The 15,949-nt window shown below is 42.5% G+C and overlaps 1 protein-coding gene across 1 annotated transcript in view; it reads left to right on the plus strand.

Annotated features, from left to right (window-relative positions):
• The first annotated feature begins 7,932 nt into the window (after positions 1-7,932).
• The window catches only part of UTP14A (UTP14A small subunit (SSU) processome component), a 20,672-nt gene continuing 12,655 nt past the window's right edge, over positions 7,933-15,949 (plus strand). The window contains 6 exon segments of the mRNA XM_005872723.2: positions 7,933-8,042; positions 8,903-8,978; positions 9,661-9,731; positions 10,436-10,500; positions 13,097-13,239; positions 13,531-13,686. Coding sequence (XP_005872785.1) covers positions 8,017-8,042; positions 8,903-8,978; positions 9,661-9,731; positions 10,436-10,500; positions 13,097-13,239; positions 13,531-13,686 — 537 coding nt within the window. The 5' untranslated portion in view covers positions 7,933-8,016.

The raw sequence follows: 15,949 nt of genomic DNA on the forward strand, positions 1-15,949 counted from the left end.
CACAGCGGTGGTGGTGGGAGCCTCTCCTGCCTCCTCAGCAGCGCTAAGGATGTCCGACTGCAGCTTAGGCCTGCTCCCCGCTGGCAAGTGGACATCCCCCAAGGGCTCCTGGGCTGCCAGAGGGATGTCTGACTGCCAGCTTAGACCCAATCCCCCAGGGAGCGGGCCTAAGCCAGCAGGTGGACATCCCCCAAGGGGTCCCAGACTGCGAAAGGCCACAGGCCGGGCTGAGGGACGCCCCCGAGTGCACAAATTTTTGTGCACCAGGCCTCTAGTATATATAAAAGCCTAAGTGACTGTTATGACAGAACGACTGGAACAACCGGTTGACCAGTTGCTATGATGTGCACTGACCACCAGGGAACAGACATTTAATGCAAGACATGCCTCCTGGTGGTCAGTGCACTCCCACAGGGGGAGTGCCACTCAGCCAGAAACCAGGCTTATGGCTGGCAAGCATGGCTGCGGTGGCGGGAGCCTCTCTCAACTCCATGGCAGCACCACCAAGCAGTGGCAGCAGGTGCAGCAGGCCGGGATGAGCACAAGCGGTGCCACACCAGGCCCTGTTTCTGACTCCTCCCTGGCCGCTTGCTGCTTGGTGCACTGCTACATCCCTCTAGCAATCCAGGACCACTCGGGGGCCTAAACTGGCAGTCAGACATCCCCCAAGGGGTCTTGGATTGTGAGAGGGCACTGGCTGGGCTGAGGGACAACCCCTCCAGTGCACGAATTTTGTGCACCGGGCCTCTAGTGTACATATTAAAATTAGTGTATTTACGTGTAATTAAAAGGAAGGAGTTATGGTGGTCACAGTTGGAGATTGTGGTGGAAATGTGGAGGAGAGTAGTAGAAGGCACTGGGGAGTGAGTGGTCCTCTCCCCAAGAGTTGAGGAATTGACTGATATGAGGCAAGTGTCTCCTTGGGAAAGCAATAATCTCCACTAATTTTTAGAATGACACAGATGGTAGTAACCAGAATTCCCTTTAGGCATGGCAGTGTAGGAGTGTACATTTTAGCAGAGATCAAGAAGCATACCAGGAGATCAACCAAAGGACTTATATGCAAGCATATAGGCGTAACCAATGGACACAGACAACAGGGGGGTGAGGGCATGCGTGGGGGGATGGGGGGTAATTTGGAAATAAGGACACATATGTACCAACTTAATTAATAAAGAAATTTTACGACAGGAAACCATAAAAATACTAGAAGAATCCAAAGGCAACAAAATCTCAGACATATGCCGAAGCAATTTCTTCACCGATACTGATCCTAGGGCATTGGAAACTAAAGAGAAAATAAACAAATGGGACTACATCAAAATAAAAAGTTTCTGCACAGCAAAAGAAACCATCAACAAAACAACAAGAAAGCCCACTACATGGGAGAACATATTTGCCAACATTATATCTGATAAGGGCCTAATCTCCAACATTTATAGGGAACTCATACAACTTAACAAAAGGAAGATAAACAATCCAATCAAAAAATGGGCAAAGGACCTAAATAGACACCTTTCAAAAGAGGACATTCAGAAAGCCAAGAGACATATGAAAACATGCTCAAAGTCACTAATCATCCGAGAGATGCAAATCAAAACAACAATGAGGTACCATCTCACACCTGTCAGAATGGCTATCATCAACAAATCAACAAACGACAAGTGCTGGAGAGGATGTGGAGAAAAAGGAACACTCGTGCACTGCTGGTGGGAATGCAGACTGGTGCAGCCACTATGGAAGACAGTATGGAGTTTCCTCAAAAAACTGGAAATGGAACTCCCATTTGACCCTGTGATCCCACTTCTAGGAATATATCCCAAGAAACCAAAAACACCAATCAGAAAGGATATATGCACCCCTATGTTCATAGCAGCACAATTCACCATAGCTAAGATTTGGAAACAGCCTAAGTGCCCATCAGTAGATGAATGGATTAGAAAACTGTGGTACATCTACACGATGGAATACTATGCTGCTGTAAAAAAGAAGGAACTCTTACCATTTGCAACAGCATGGATGGAACTGGAGAGCATTATGCTAAGTGAAATAAGCCAGTCAATGAAGGAAAAATACCACATGATCTCACTCATTCATGGATAATAGAGACCATTACAAACTTTTGAACAATAATAGATACAGAGGCAGAGCTGCCTCAAACAAATTGTCAAACTGCAGCGGGAAGGCCAGAGAGGGTTGGGGGGCAGAAGGGAGGGGAGTAAGAGATCAACCGAAGGACTTGTATGCATGCATATAAGCAAAACCAATGGACATAAGACACTGGGGGGTAGGGGAGGCCAGGGGATTGTCAAGGGCGGGGAAAAAAAAGGAGACATATGTAATACTCTTTGTAATAATTTAAGCAATAAAAAAAAATAAAGAAATTTTAAAAAAAGAAGTATACCAGGATCATGGGCTAAGCAGATAGTGAGCTCAGGAAATGTAATAGGATCCCTAATATCAAAGGAAGTAAAGCAAAAATGTCCTCTGTCTAATTTGTGCCTTGGGAGAGGCAGTCTCTGGGCATTGTTTGGGTGGAAGTCAGTCACAGGGAGTGAAGTCCTTTCCAATGGTGAAATGTTAGGTTGGGGTGATATCCTCTGAGGCAATGTCATCTCCAGCAGAAAACTCCTGGGCCATGACAATGTCACCTAGGATGTGGGACTTAGGGTATATATATATACATTTTTTTTTTCAGAGAGGAAGGGAGAGAGAGAGAGAGAGAGAGAGAGAGAGAGAGAGAGAGAGAGAAAAATCAATGATGAGAGGGAATCATTGATTGGCTGCTTCCTGCACGCCCCCTACTGGAGATTGAGCCTGCAACCCAGGCATGTGCCCTGACGGGGAATTGAACCTGGGACCCTTCAGTCCATAGGCCAACACTCTATCGCTCTATCCGAGCCAAACCAGCTAGGGCTTAGGGTATCTTTTTTAAGGAGATAACCACTCAAGTCAGTGTGGGTCTTAGCATTTACCATGTTTGGCTGAAACAATGGCTTACTTGGAGAGTTGAGCCTCTGGATTATAAACCAATGAAATCATCCAGACCAGTGGTAGTAAGACCACAGTCACCAGAATGGTGTGCAGCTGCAAAAACGAAGGATCTCTTACCCTTTGAGACAACATGGAGGGACCTGGAGAGTATTATGCTAAGTATTATGCCAGTCAGAGAAAGACAAATATCACATGATCTTACTTATATGTGGAATCTAATAAACAAAATAAACTGACAAACAAAATATAGCCAGAGACATGGAAGCACTTAACTGACTGAGGATTCTCAGGGGGTCGAGGGTGGAACTAGCTAAAGAACTTATATGCATACTAGAGGCCTGTTGCATGAAGAGATTCGTGCAATAGGCCTTCCTTCCCCTGGCTGCTGGCACCAGTTTTCCTCCAGCACCCGGGACCCAGGCCTTTGCTCTGGCCGCAGCGGAGAAGCCAAGCCTCTTCAGTCTTCAGTCTTCAGTCTTCACTGGGGCCAAAGCCTTCAGTCTTCGCACCGTGCCTGCATATGCAAATTAACTTTCATCTTTGTTTGGTTTATTTGCATATTCATCCTGATTGGCTGGTGGGCGTAACGAAGTGATACCAATTTGCATGTTTCTCTTTTATTAGTGTAGATATGCATAATAACACATAGACACAGACAATAGTGTGGTGAAGGCCTATGGAGGGGGCGTGAGTGGGGAGGAGGGGCCAGTGGGGGTAACAAAGTAGGGCATCTGTAATACTTTCAACAATAAATCTGTATATATAAAAGCCCAAGTGACTGGCCAACTGGTCCACCGGCCAACCGGTAGCTATGACACGCACTGTCCACCACAGGGAAGACACTCAATGCAGGAGCAGAAACCACATGCATGGAAACATGGAACAGACTGATGACTCTCAGAGGGGAGGGGGAAGTAGAGGCCCGGTGCACAGATTCGTGCATCGGTGGCATCCCTTGGCCTGGCCTACGCCCTCTCACAATCCGGGACACCTCAGGGGATGTCAGAGAGCCGGTTTCGGCCTGATCCCCGCAGGCCAGGCTGAGGGACCCCACTGGTGTACAAATCCGTGCACCGGGCCTCTAGTTTTAAATAAATAAGAATTCATAAAAATATATTTAGAAAAAAGATAAGTTGAGTGGGATAAAATAGAGATTCATTTAGGAGTTTATTTAGACTTAAATTTGAAAAGGAATTGAGGAGACCATTATGTCTGTTAGTTAAATGGGCTATTTGGGACCTATTAAGGACATGAAAGTTCTACTGGATGTTTTTTTTTCCCCTCAAGAGTCCAGCATTGTGTATTTTCAGAAGTGAAATGTGCACCTTGATTACTATTGATAATATTTATAACTGCAAAGGTAATGAATGTCCTGGCAAGACCTTATATTGTGACCTTAATATATAGAAAACATGTGATTTTGTATTTTGAGTATCTGTGAGGCAAGAAATTCCCATAGTTGTTTAATCTGAAAGAGACCATTTTTAGGCCAGGGATCAAGCCTACAACTGAGGTACATGCCCTTGACTGGAATTGAATCCAGGACCCTTCAGTCCGCAGGACAATTCTCTATCCACTGAGCCAAGCCAGCTAGGGCCAAAATAGTATTTTTTTAAAAATTTTATCTTGAAGGTGATGAGGATCTATTTGCATCATTTCAGTAGGGGAAGGACATGGTCAGACTTTATGTGACTAGATGAAGAGAGAAAAGACTGAAAAGCTAGTAAAAAAATAATTATAAAAGCTAACATTTATTGAGCATTTAATGTGACAGGTATTATTCTAAGAGCTTTGCATTTATTCTAGTGCTTTATGTATATTAACTCATGTAGTTCTCACAATTAGCCAATGTATTATCACAGCCATTTTAAAAATGAAGGGAAAAGACACAAAGAGGTCAAGTGACTTACTCAAGAATTACAAAGCTAATAAGTAGCAGAGATAAGATTCAAGCCGAGTCCAGTTCAAAACTCATGCTCTTCATCAATATGCTTTAATGCTCCCCTTTTCTATAATAGATTAGGGCAATAACACAGGCTTGAAATCACAAGGTTCTGCTACATGGCAAAAATGATGGGAAGATGGAGAGATTATGTGAAAGCAATTTGGGAAACAAAAATTGACAATGTGAGGGAACAACTGTGAAGCATAAGGGAGAGAGGAATCTAAGATGACTCTGACTTTTACCTGGCTGGGGGTGGCTCAGTGGTTGAGCATCGACCTATGAGCCAGGAGGTCATGGTTTGATTCCCAGTCAGGGCATATGCCTGGGTTTCAGGCTCAATCCCCAGTGTGGGGCGTGCAGGAGGCAGCCTATCAATGGTTCTGTCTCCCTCTCATTTCCTTTCTGAAATCAATAAAAATACATTATTAAGAAGACTCTGACTTTTGACTTGACTAACTGGGTAGCTGATTATGTTAGTCATGGAGATGCAAATATACATAACTCTGGCAGGCAAGATAGAAATTATTGGACACTAAATATTGATGTGCCTCTGTGACCAAAACATGATTGCCAGGAAGCAATCAGAGATACTAGTGTGGAGCTCAAGGAAAAGATCTGAACCACAGATGGAGATTTAGAGTTCTCAAGCAAGTGTTAAAGGCTTAGGAAGAGCACATGGAATAAGCAAACAGAGTTGAGAACACAACCTGGGGAGCATTATCCTTTTGAAAGTAAGAACAGAAAAAGTAGCCAGCAGAGAAGACTAAGGAAGATGGTCATAAAGCTAAGATACCAGGAGAGTGGAGTCATGAAAGTCCAGAGTGGAGTTTCAACAAAGACAAAATTGTATTTAATCCCATTAGAAAGTAGATTATGTAGCCAGGAACATGTCTGTTTTGTTCATCAAAGTACTCCCAGAACCTAGAGGCATGAAACATTGTAAATGGTCAAAAATTTTTCCTGAATATGAATAAGAAAAGAAACCAATAGTATCAAATACCACACAAAGTTCTGGGAAGGCAAAGACTGAGAAGTATTCATTTTATTTAACAACCTCAGGTGTTACTGATCTTGTCCAGAGCAGTTTCAGTGGAATGGTGGAGGGAAAGCCAAATGGGAGGGGTTTAAAAGAATCAATGCCAAGAATGTTTCAAACATTACTTTGCTACTTTTCTCTCATTTAAAAACTTTTCTTTTTGAGTGTTTTAGATTATTAGAACTCTGGCTTTAAAAATTCTGTCTGTGGTAATTCATTGCAGTATTTTGAGTAGAGGAGTAATATCATCTGACATTTTAACAGGATTCTTCTGGGTGCTTGCTGCATTGAAGATAGACTGTGGGATATGAGAGGCATGGGCAGAAGTTGGCAGGTCCACTTGTGAGGCTATTGCAATAATTCAGGCAATGGGTGATAGTATATGGGACCAAGATGGTGGTAGTGGGAATGATGAGAACTGTTAAAACTCTGGATGTATTTTTTTAAATATATTTTATTGATTTTTTACAGAGAGGAAGGGAGAGGGATAGAGAGTTAGAAACATCGATGGGAGAGAAACATTGATCAGCTGCCTCCTGCACACCTCCCACCGGGGATGTGCACACAACCAAGGTACATGCCCCCGACCGGAATCGAACCCGGGACCTTTCAGTCTGCAGGCCGACGCTCTATCCACTGAGCCAAACCAGTTAGGGCAAAACTCTGGATGTATTTTGAAGGTACCGACAAAATTTGAGGGTGTCAGTGAAGAAGAGGAATCAAATAGGTATTAGAATGACAGGAAGAGGAGTCGATTTTAGAGTATATTTTAAAATAATAGCACAAACACATACACACTGACAACCATATGGTGATAGCCAGAGGCAAAAGGGAGTGAGGGGAGGTGGAAGAGGGCAGATGGGGGATAAATGGGGATGGAAAGAAACCCCGCTTCGGGTGATGGGCACATGATGCAGTATGCAGACAATCTCCTATTGAGTTGTACAGCTGAAACATGCATGATCCTGCCAACCAATGTCACCCCAATAAATCCAACAACAAAAAATAAAATGAATAAAAACAATAGCACAGTTGATATGATGTTGCAAAAATTGTGAAACATAGTAAGTGAAAGGAGTCAGTGACCCCAATGTTTTTAGTCTGAACAAGTGTAAGGGTAAAGCCATATTATTGCCTGTACTTGTCTATGTTTGAAATATTTCCTAGCCCTAGCCGGTTTGGTTCAGTGGATAGAGCATTTGCTTGCAGACCAAAGGGTCCCGGGCTCGATCTGGTCAAGGGCATGTACCTTGGTTGCAGGCTACTCTCTGCAGGGCCATGGTCAGGGCTCCTGCAGGAGGCAACCAATGGATGTGCTTCTCTCGCATTCATGTTTCTCTCTCTTTCCCTCTCCCTAAAAACCAATGGAAAAATACTAGTATCCTCGGGTGGGGATTAACAAAAAACAAACAAACAAAACTTATGGGAGATGAGGGAGTTGCAACCACCGATCCTGGATGAAACTGTTACATAGGGAAGGAGGAACCTAGAGAGCTGCGATGACAAGAAGGCACAGGAGGAGAGGGGATTTTTCCTGAAGAGAAAATTTGCTTTGTTCACTGATAAATCACAGGGGCATAGCACGCTGCTGGCTACCACGCGGGTGTTCAGAAAGCCTGAAGCTGGCCCAAGGCGGCTAACAGAACGCTGTCCAACACGGACGGGAGCTGGAGCCTGGATCCAGCAGGGACAGCGAATTCTCGGCCCATCCCTGGCCAGGCAGCACCCGCGCCCTAAGGATCTCCCACTTTGGGCCGCTAGGAAACCAGGGGCAGGAAGGAGGGACACCCATGCTGGGGACACAAGAGGGGTGGGTGGGTCCAGCAAAGCTCCGCCCACTGGCAGGCTTTACCGTTCTGGCTCCGGTGTCCCCGCGGCCCCTCCCGAAGCAGCTCCGGTTCCTCGCAAGCCCGGGGCGGGCCGGAAATGACGCGGCTCGTCACACGTGATTGGAGGAAGCAGAAATTGCTTTTCGGCCGGTACGGAAATTGCCTTCCTTTTAGCTTCCGCTCCTGGTCCATGTGAGGGACAGACCGCTGAGATGAGCGGGGTTCGGGCTGCGAAGAGGTGAGGGGTAAAGAAGGGTCGGGAGGCTGGGTTTCAATGGGGGTCGGATTTTGAGACGTGGATGCCGTTTAACAGATTACACTTGTTTCCCTCTCAAAAATTCACTATTCGTTACTGTTTCCGCGATCCATCTTTTAAAACCCTTTTAATTTAACTTAATTCTCTCCCTAGCTGTATTCTTATCCTTGTGGTCCCGATGCGGTCTCTCCCTCTCCAGCTAAGTTAATATGTTGCATTGCTCTCATCACGTGACTCTTTTCTTCCGCGAGTTTCAGTCCTCTGTGCAGGCAATGCCAGTGCTGTAAACTCCCTTGTCTTGTAAACCTTTGCTGATGAGAGCCATCTGCAACGTTTTCTCCTGTGATGTTTCATCCCACCCAATAGGGGAACTAAATATAATCCGTTCAGCACAGCTTGCCTTCCGAAGACTGATGCAGATTCCATAACTCCTTTCTGGGTACCAGCAGTATTCCTTAGTTAAGCGTCTACTTTGTTGAGAAAGCCCCAGGAAAAATTGTTTACTCATCTGCTTTCATCCAGTTCTGTTTCCTCATTCCTGGGAACAAGTGATCAAGATGTCACTTCTGAGTAAGCTGCACCTATAAAGATTTCTTCCATATGAAGGATGCTTAAAAATATTAAATGGTGAAACTGCCTTGCCTCGGGCGAGCAACAGCATCTTCTGCCACCTTCCCTAGGGTCTGATATTTTTATAGCCTCCCAAAGGTCAGTGGGAAATGCAGTGCCAATCACTGGAGGGTGTTTTATCTTCTTCATGCAGTTCTGTGTGGGTATCACCAACCACTGTTCACCTCTTGTTATTTCAACTGATAATATTTCTCTTTTATCTCCTTTAACAGCCTTCTGGCTCTAAGGGAACAGGAAGAACTAGAAGATTTGCCAAATGACTACCCCTTGAGCACCAGTGAAGATGAGGTGGGCAACAATCGCTAAACTGTCTTCTCCAGTTCCCTTCCGCCTCAAAGTTAGGCAGCACATTCCTGGAAAGGAAATAGGTGGCAAAATTGTTTACATTTGTGCAGGTCTTGCAAATAAATTACAACCACTTGTTTAGTGTTTCATGTAGAAGATACTATATTAAGTGCTATGGGAGTTTGAAGACTGTATAAGATACAGTCACTGTCTTCAAGTTGATTAAGTATAGTTGAGTATATAAGAACAAAACATATGGTCCTCATTATAGGATTTTCCTATTTCCCAGATTTGGATTTCTGTAGAGAGTTATTTAAGTGTCTGACTGTAATATACATAATTAAGCTGGATCTCCAACAGATGCTATAGGAATGCCAGCTCTTTATTCTCTTGACAGAGCTACTTAGATTGGTTTTTTAATTTGAGAGTTTCTGAGTCAAATCACATTATGTTGCATACAGAAACATTATTCCCATAGCATTTTTCTTCCCCAAACAAGTTAAGACAGAAGTATAACATTACCAAGGCTCTATAATGAGGGAGTTTGGTTTTTGGAGCAGTTCTTTCAGACCTCATCTGATTCCCCACTGACCAAAAGATGGAGAGATTTTACATGGGCTTCAATTTCCACACTGCCTTTTCCCTCCCTTCATCAATCTGATGGTTTTTCCTTTTCTGTGTCTAGGGGGATGGTGGTGGAGAGAGAAAGCATCAAAAGCTTCTGGAAGCAATCAGTTCCCTTGATGGAAAGAATAGGTAACATTCCCGTCATTTGGACAGGTTGTAACCTGATTCCATGAGATTTATCTGCAACTAATATTCATTGAGTACCTACGACAGTGAAGACACAAATGCCAACATCATTAAGAGCACATACTTTGGAGACAGACTGCATAGGCAAATTTTGTGATCTCTTTGCACCTCAATTTCTTCAATTAGAAAATAAGATTAATAATGGTACCTACCTTATAGGGTTGTGACATTTAAATGAGTTAATAAATGTAAAGGTCTTAAACTAATGCCCAGCATTTAGTAAACATTATGTAATTGTTAGCCATTATTGTGTTAGACCTCTGTGCATATGAATTCTTACTGAATACACATATTTTTGAAGCATTGAGTAGACATTACTTATCCCCTTTAGAGAAGTTAATTGACTTGCCCCACAATCACTGCTCATAAGTAACATCCAGGATTTTAAAATCCAGGTATGTTTTTTGTTTTTAAATCCAGGTATGTTTGAATCCAAGTCCAATACCTTTTCCACTATGCTTACCTATTGCCTTGTGTTTTTGAGGGTCTGAGTCTACATTAAGAGATGGTTAGACTACCAAGTCCAGGTTAGGAACAGATTTCCTGGTTGCTTTGTGACAAAACTCTGGGAGAGAAATACAAAGAAGTATTTGTCCCCCAGCAATATGTGTCCATTCTTTCTATATTTTGTTTTGCCTAAATTTCAGGCGGAAATTGGCTGAGAGATCTGAGGCTAGTCTGAAGGTGTCAGAGTTCACGGTCAGTTCTGAAGGTAAGTTAACAAAAGAAGCTATCTGTGCATGGAGCTTGTGGAGTTCCAAAAGTATAATGTCACTTCACCACCCAGGAACTGTTTTTGATGTGATTAATGGGTCATACTTTAAATATTTACCTGTAATGGGTGAAGAAGGTGGTCAGATGCCCTTGAGTTTCTTCCATTTCTAGAAGAAAGCATAGAAGGCCATGGTCAAGGTCTCCCAGTGAGCTTGATGAACTACTTCATGGAGAGAGGGACATGAATGAAGATAGCTGCCTCTCATTAGCTTAATCATGTCCATGTTTTCATTTTTATTGATTTTTTTTTTTTTTTACAGAGAGGAAGGGAGAGGGATAGAGAGCTAGAAACATTGATGAGAGAGAAACATCAATCAACTGCCTCCTGCACACTCCCTACTGGGGATGTGCCTGCAACCAAGGTACATGCCCTTGACTGGGATCGAACCTGGGACCCTTCAGTCTGCAGGCCAATGCTCCATCCACTGAGCCAAACTGGTTAAGGCCATGTTTTCATTTTTATTTCAGTTCTCACAGTGCTTTGAGTTTTGATCGGCAGATAATTTCTCCGCTAGAGCTCCAATAAGTCAAGTTACTTACTTGAAAGCCTTCACCTAGCACAGTGATGGCGAACCTATGACATGCATGTCAGAGGTGACACGTGAACTCATTTTTTTGGTTGATTTTTCTTTGTTAAATGGCATTTAAATATATAAAATAAATATCAAAAATATAAATCTTTGTTTTACTATGGTTGCAAATATCAAAAAATTTCTATATGTGACACGGCACCAGAGTTAAGTTAGGGTTTTTCAAAATGCTGACATGCTGAGCTAGGTCCTAGTACAATGTTTCTCAACCTTTTTTTCTCTTTTTGGCTTCCTGGGGAGCCTTTTTATATACTTTGTTTCTTCACTATCTCCCCCACCCTCCTCCGCCCCAGCTGGGAAATCTAATACTAAGGAATGTGATTTTGTTGGATAGGGTTGAGCTTCAGAGGGACACAAAACTTTGTAATATCCAAGATTCTTTTCACACACTCCCCCAAGAACCAACTTTCACCCCCTGGGTTGGGGGAGTGACCTCACCCCTGTGAGAATTCATGATCAAATAAATGGCAGAGTTGGGATTTCAACCTGATACCAAGTCTAGATGCCAAAACTTTGTAACCATATTCACAACTTAAGAAGCTTAAATGAGTTACATTTTTTAGTAACCACTACCTATAACTTCCCAGAACAAGTAACAATGTATTCTCCCAAGCCTGTTCATTCAGGAAATACTTCCTGTGCTTCTACTATGTATCAGTTTCAGAACAGTTTAGATCAGTGCTTTTCAACTGGTGTGCCACAAGAATTTTAAAAACGTGCAATACCTATTTAGTCAGTGACACTGACCTTCTTCCCCTTAGATTGTCAGATTTTTAAAAAATGACAGTGACAACAGCCAACACAACAATAGCCATCCAGTGTGAATGAATCAAAATTATACCTTTTCTTTGTCAGATCAATATATATATTTTGGTGTGCCGCAGAATTTTAATAATTAGTTTATGTGTGCCTTGAGATGATAAAGGTTGAAAATCACTGGTTTAGATATTGGGCTATATAAAGAATAATACACTGATCTCATGAGGCTTACATTCTAGTGGGATGTGGAGACAATAGAAAATTAAAACAAGATGATGCAATAAAGAGATATGAATAACAAGAAAAGTCAATCATGCAAACAGGGGAAAGCATTCCAGGCCAGAGGGCAGCTGGTACAAAGGCTGTAAGGAAGAAACAGGATCGTATGTTTGAAGAATAGGAAGTGTGGCTGGAACATAGTGGAGGTGGGGTGACACAGCATTGGAATGACAGACCAAGATCCCATATAGGGACCAGATCCCATAGGGCTGTGTCCTATAGATCCATGTAGTTGGCCTTCTGTATCCTTGGTTATCACATCATTGCCTTCAACCAACCATGGATTGCAAATATTTGAATTAAAAAACACCAGAACATTCCAAAAGGCAAAGCTTGAATTTGCCACACACTGAACACTAGGCTGAATCCTTGCAAATAAAGTGATGTGTAGGCATACCCTGCTACAGCCTATATGCAAAATATAGGTTACAGCAAATATGACACCATTTGATGTAAGGGACTTGAGCATCCTTAGATTTTGGTATCCACAGGGTCTTGTAACCAAACTGCCATGGATACCAAGGGATGATTATAATTCCAAGTATAATGGGAGCCATTGGAGGATTTTCAGCAGGATCATGATATGCTGTGATTTGCATTTTCAAAATATCACTTTGGATGCTGTGTGAAGAATGAATTGCAGTGGGGCAAGAGTGAAAGCAGAAAGACCATCAGAAAAGCAAATGGCTTTTGAAAATAAATAATTTTCTTCTACCCTCCCAACCCATGTGAGAATGAAGGAAAGTGATCATGCCACTATAGCTAGTGATTAAAGTAAGAGAATTATTCCTGCTTCCCTGCATGTTTGCCTGTCTGCCGGCATTTTCTGCCTAGATAGCCGCCTGTGTGATAATTGAGATTTGGCCTCACTTATCAGTCTGACCAGAAAGTTTGGCCTTTCTACAGGATCAGGAGAAAGGCTAGTCCTTTCAGATCTGCTTGAACCTGTTAAAACTTCATCCTCATTGGCCACTGTGAAAAAGCAACTGAATAGAGTCAAATCAAAGAAGACTGTGGAGCTACCCCTTAACAAAGAAGAGGTTGAGCGGGTGAGTTAAAAAGTATCCATTAAGAGGAAGAAATTGAACTAATGAGGAAAAACAGGGTAAGAAGGGAAGGAGGGGGAAAGCCTGACAAATGGAAGGGGAAGTTGTGATTGCCTCACCCAGAAAAAGATTAAAACTAATCCTGGAGAAAGTGCATTCCTGAGAAGTAAGCAAGAGCTTATCTCTAGCATCCTGTTCCTTCCTTGGGCTAAGAAACATTGCCTCCTAATTTCCCACTAGTCCTTTGAGTTTGTTGCCTAATTTTGTGGCTCTTGTGTTTCTTGCCTGCTTCAGATCCACAGGGAAGTGGCATTCAATAAAACCTCACAGACGCTCTCCAAATGGGATCCCATCGTTCAGAAGAACCGACAAGCAGAACAGCTGGTTTTCCCCCTGATGAAGGAGCAGTCAGCCTTTGCTCCCATTGAGCATGTGCTCAACGGCTGGAAGGTAAGTGCTATGCAAGGAAACCGCACCTTGGAAAGTGAAGTTACGTAATGTGGAGATTGCAAGGTCTGCCATTGATTTGGTTGGGCATGTTAAACGGAAATTCCAGCTGCGGTCATTGTAGTCTGTCAGTCAGAAAGGGAGAGAAGGAGGTAGCAAGATTCATTGTCAGCCGTGCAATAGCCAGTCACACTGGCTCTATAGTTGCTCTTCATCAGTTTGTAGCATATAATACACATGGTTATTTCCGTGTTTTTGTGTTAAAACATCCAATTGCCATTAGAGAAGAAACATGATGCATTCTTTTTCACACCCCAGTTTTTATAGTAAAAAGCTTTCAAAGCCACATTCTGATCTGGGGGAAATCAGGAACTCAGCAGACCCAAAGTTTGCTTATAAAGGAATATCATCTTAAAATATAACATTGTGCCCAGCTGGCATGGTTCAGTGGTTGAGCGTGGACCTATAAACCAGGAGGTCACCATTCAATTCCCAGTCAGGGCACATGCCTGGGTTGCGGGCTCAATCCCCAGTGTGGGATGAGCAGGAGGCAGCCAATCAATGATTCTCTCTTGTCATTTATGTTTCTATCTTTCTCTCCCTCTCCTTTCCTCTCTGAAATCAATAAAAATATATTTAAATTTTAAAAATAAAGTATGGCTGTAGGATGGAAAGGAGACTTCAGGAAAAAAATTAAAAGATAATATAATTTGTAGGATTCAAAAAAGTCTGACCTACCATTTTTACCCCATACTCATCCGGATATAACGACTTCTATAAGTTTTTTTGTTGTTGTTAACTTAAGAGTTTTACTGATATATTTGTGTTTACCTTATTTTTGTCAAAAAGGTAGTAGTATGCTACTACACACTCTGCACCTTGCTTTTTCAAATGACAGTGTAATTTTGGAGATCGCAGGAAAATGATGAGATGAGAGGCGAAGATTGCATTAATAATGGTACCTCTAATCCCCAGGAACTCCCTGTGCAAGAAGATAGAGTGGCCCAGAGACTGTCTATTGAATCTGTTGGACCATTCATGCCAAGATTCATTTTTGAGAAATGACGCCAGTGTGGCACAAATAAGGAAATGCTTAGGTCAGGGGGTGCTTTCTAGCTAGCAACTCTCAGTTCTCTTCTTATACTTAGAGTGCAAAGTACCAAGGACTAGTAATATACTAGTATTTCTGAAGATTAAGAATCCAAAAAGTCACCTGGCCAGTGTGGCTCAGTTGGTTGAGCATCATCCCATGCACTGAAAGGTCGCTGGTTTGATTCCAGGTTGTAGGCTTGATACCCAGTCGGGGTTCATGCAGGAGGCAGCTGATGGATTTCTCTATCATAGCAATATTTTTCTCTCTTTCCCTTCCTCTCTCGCTCTTAAAATTAATAAAAACATATTTTTTTAAAAAAGAAGAAGCAGCCCCGCCGGAGTGGTTCAGTTAATTGAGCAGTTCAGTTGGTTGAGCGTTGTCCTGTACACAGAAAAGTTTCCAGCCTGATTGCCAGTCAGGGCACATACCTGGGTTGGGGGTTCAATCCCCAGTCGGGACGCATATGGAGGGCAACCAGTCGATGTTTCTCATATTGATGTTTCTCTCTCTCCCTCCCTCTAAGTATGTCCTTGGGTGAGGATTTAAGAAAAACAATCCAAAAAGTCTTGGTTCAGCTTCCTAAAATTCCATTAGACTCTAGCTAAGAAGAATTAAATGGGATAATGCATGTGAAAGCATTTGTAAACTGCAAAGTGCTAGAAATGATGTAAGATAACTCTTCTCAGCCCCCCTCTCCTTCCCTCCACTAGCAGTTTGCAGAGTTTTCACCTCAAAACCCTTGTTTTTCAATATGCCCTCAAAAGGGGAGGGGGAATCCCATTGCTAGAAAATGCTGCCTGCCCCTATTGGAGATTGGCAATTCACAATATACATTAGCTTTTTAAAGGCTATGAAAAGATAGTAAAGAAACCCCTTTGACTTACTCTAACCCAGAGTGTACAAACTGATATTATTAAAAACCAAATAAATTAATTCTTAAACTTTTTTTAATGAAGTGAATCTTGTTAGCTGATGAGAAAGGACCATACTTTGGGAAGAGCTAGTCTCTATTGCTTCTGTGTTCTCTCTCCTTCCCCTCCTCCCTACTGCAACTTCTTTCTTTTTTATTTTATTTTTTAGTTAATCCTCACCCGAGGATAGTTTTCCATTGATTTTTTTAATTTTATTTATTTATTTATTTATTTATTTATTTATTTTTAGAGAGAGGAGGAG

Source organism: Myotis brandtii, unplaced genomic scaffold, assembly GCF_000412655.1.
Source record: "Myotis brandtii unplaced genomic scaffold, ASM41265v1 scaffold39, whole genome shotgun sequence".
NCBI classification, from domain to species: domain Eukaryota; kingdom Metazoa; phylum Chordata; class Mammalia; order Chiroptera; family Vespertilionidae; genus Myotis; species Myotis brandtii.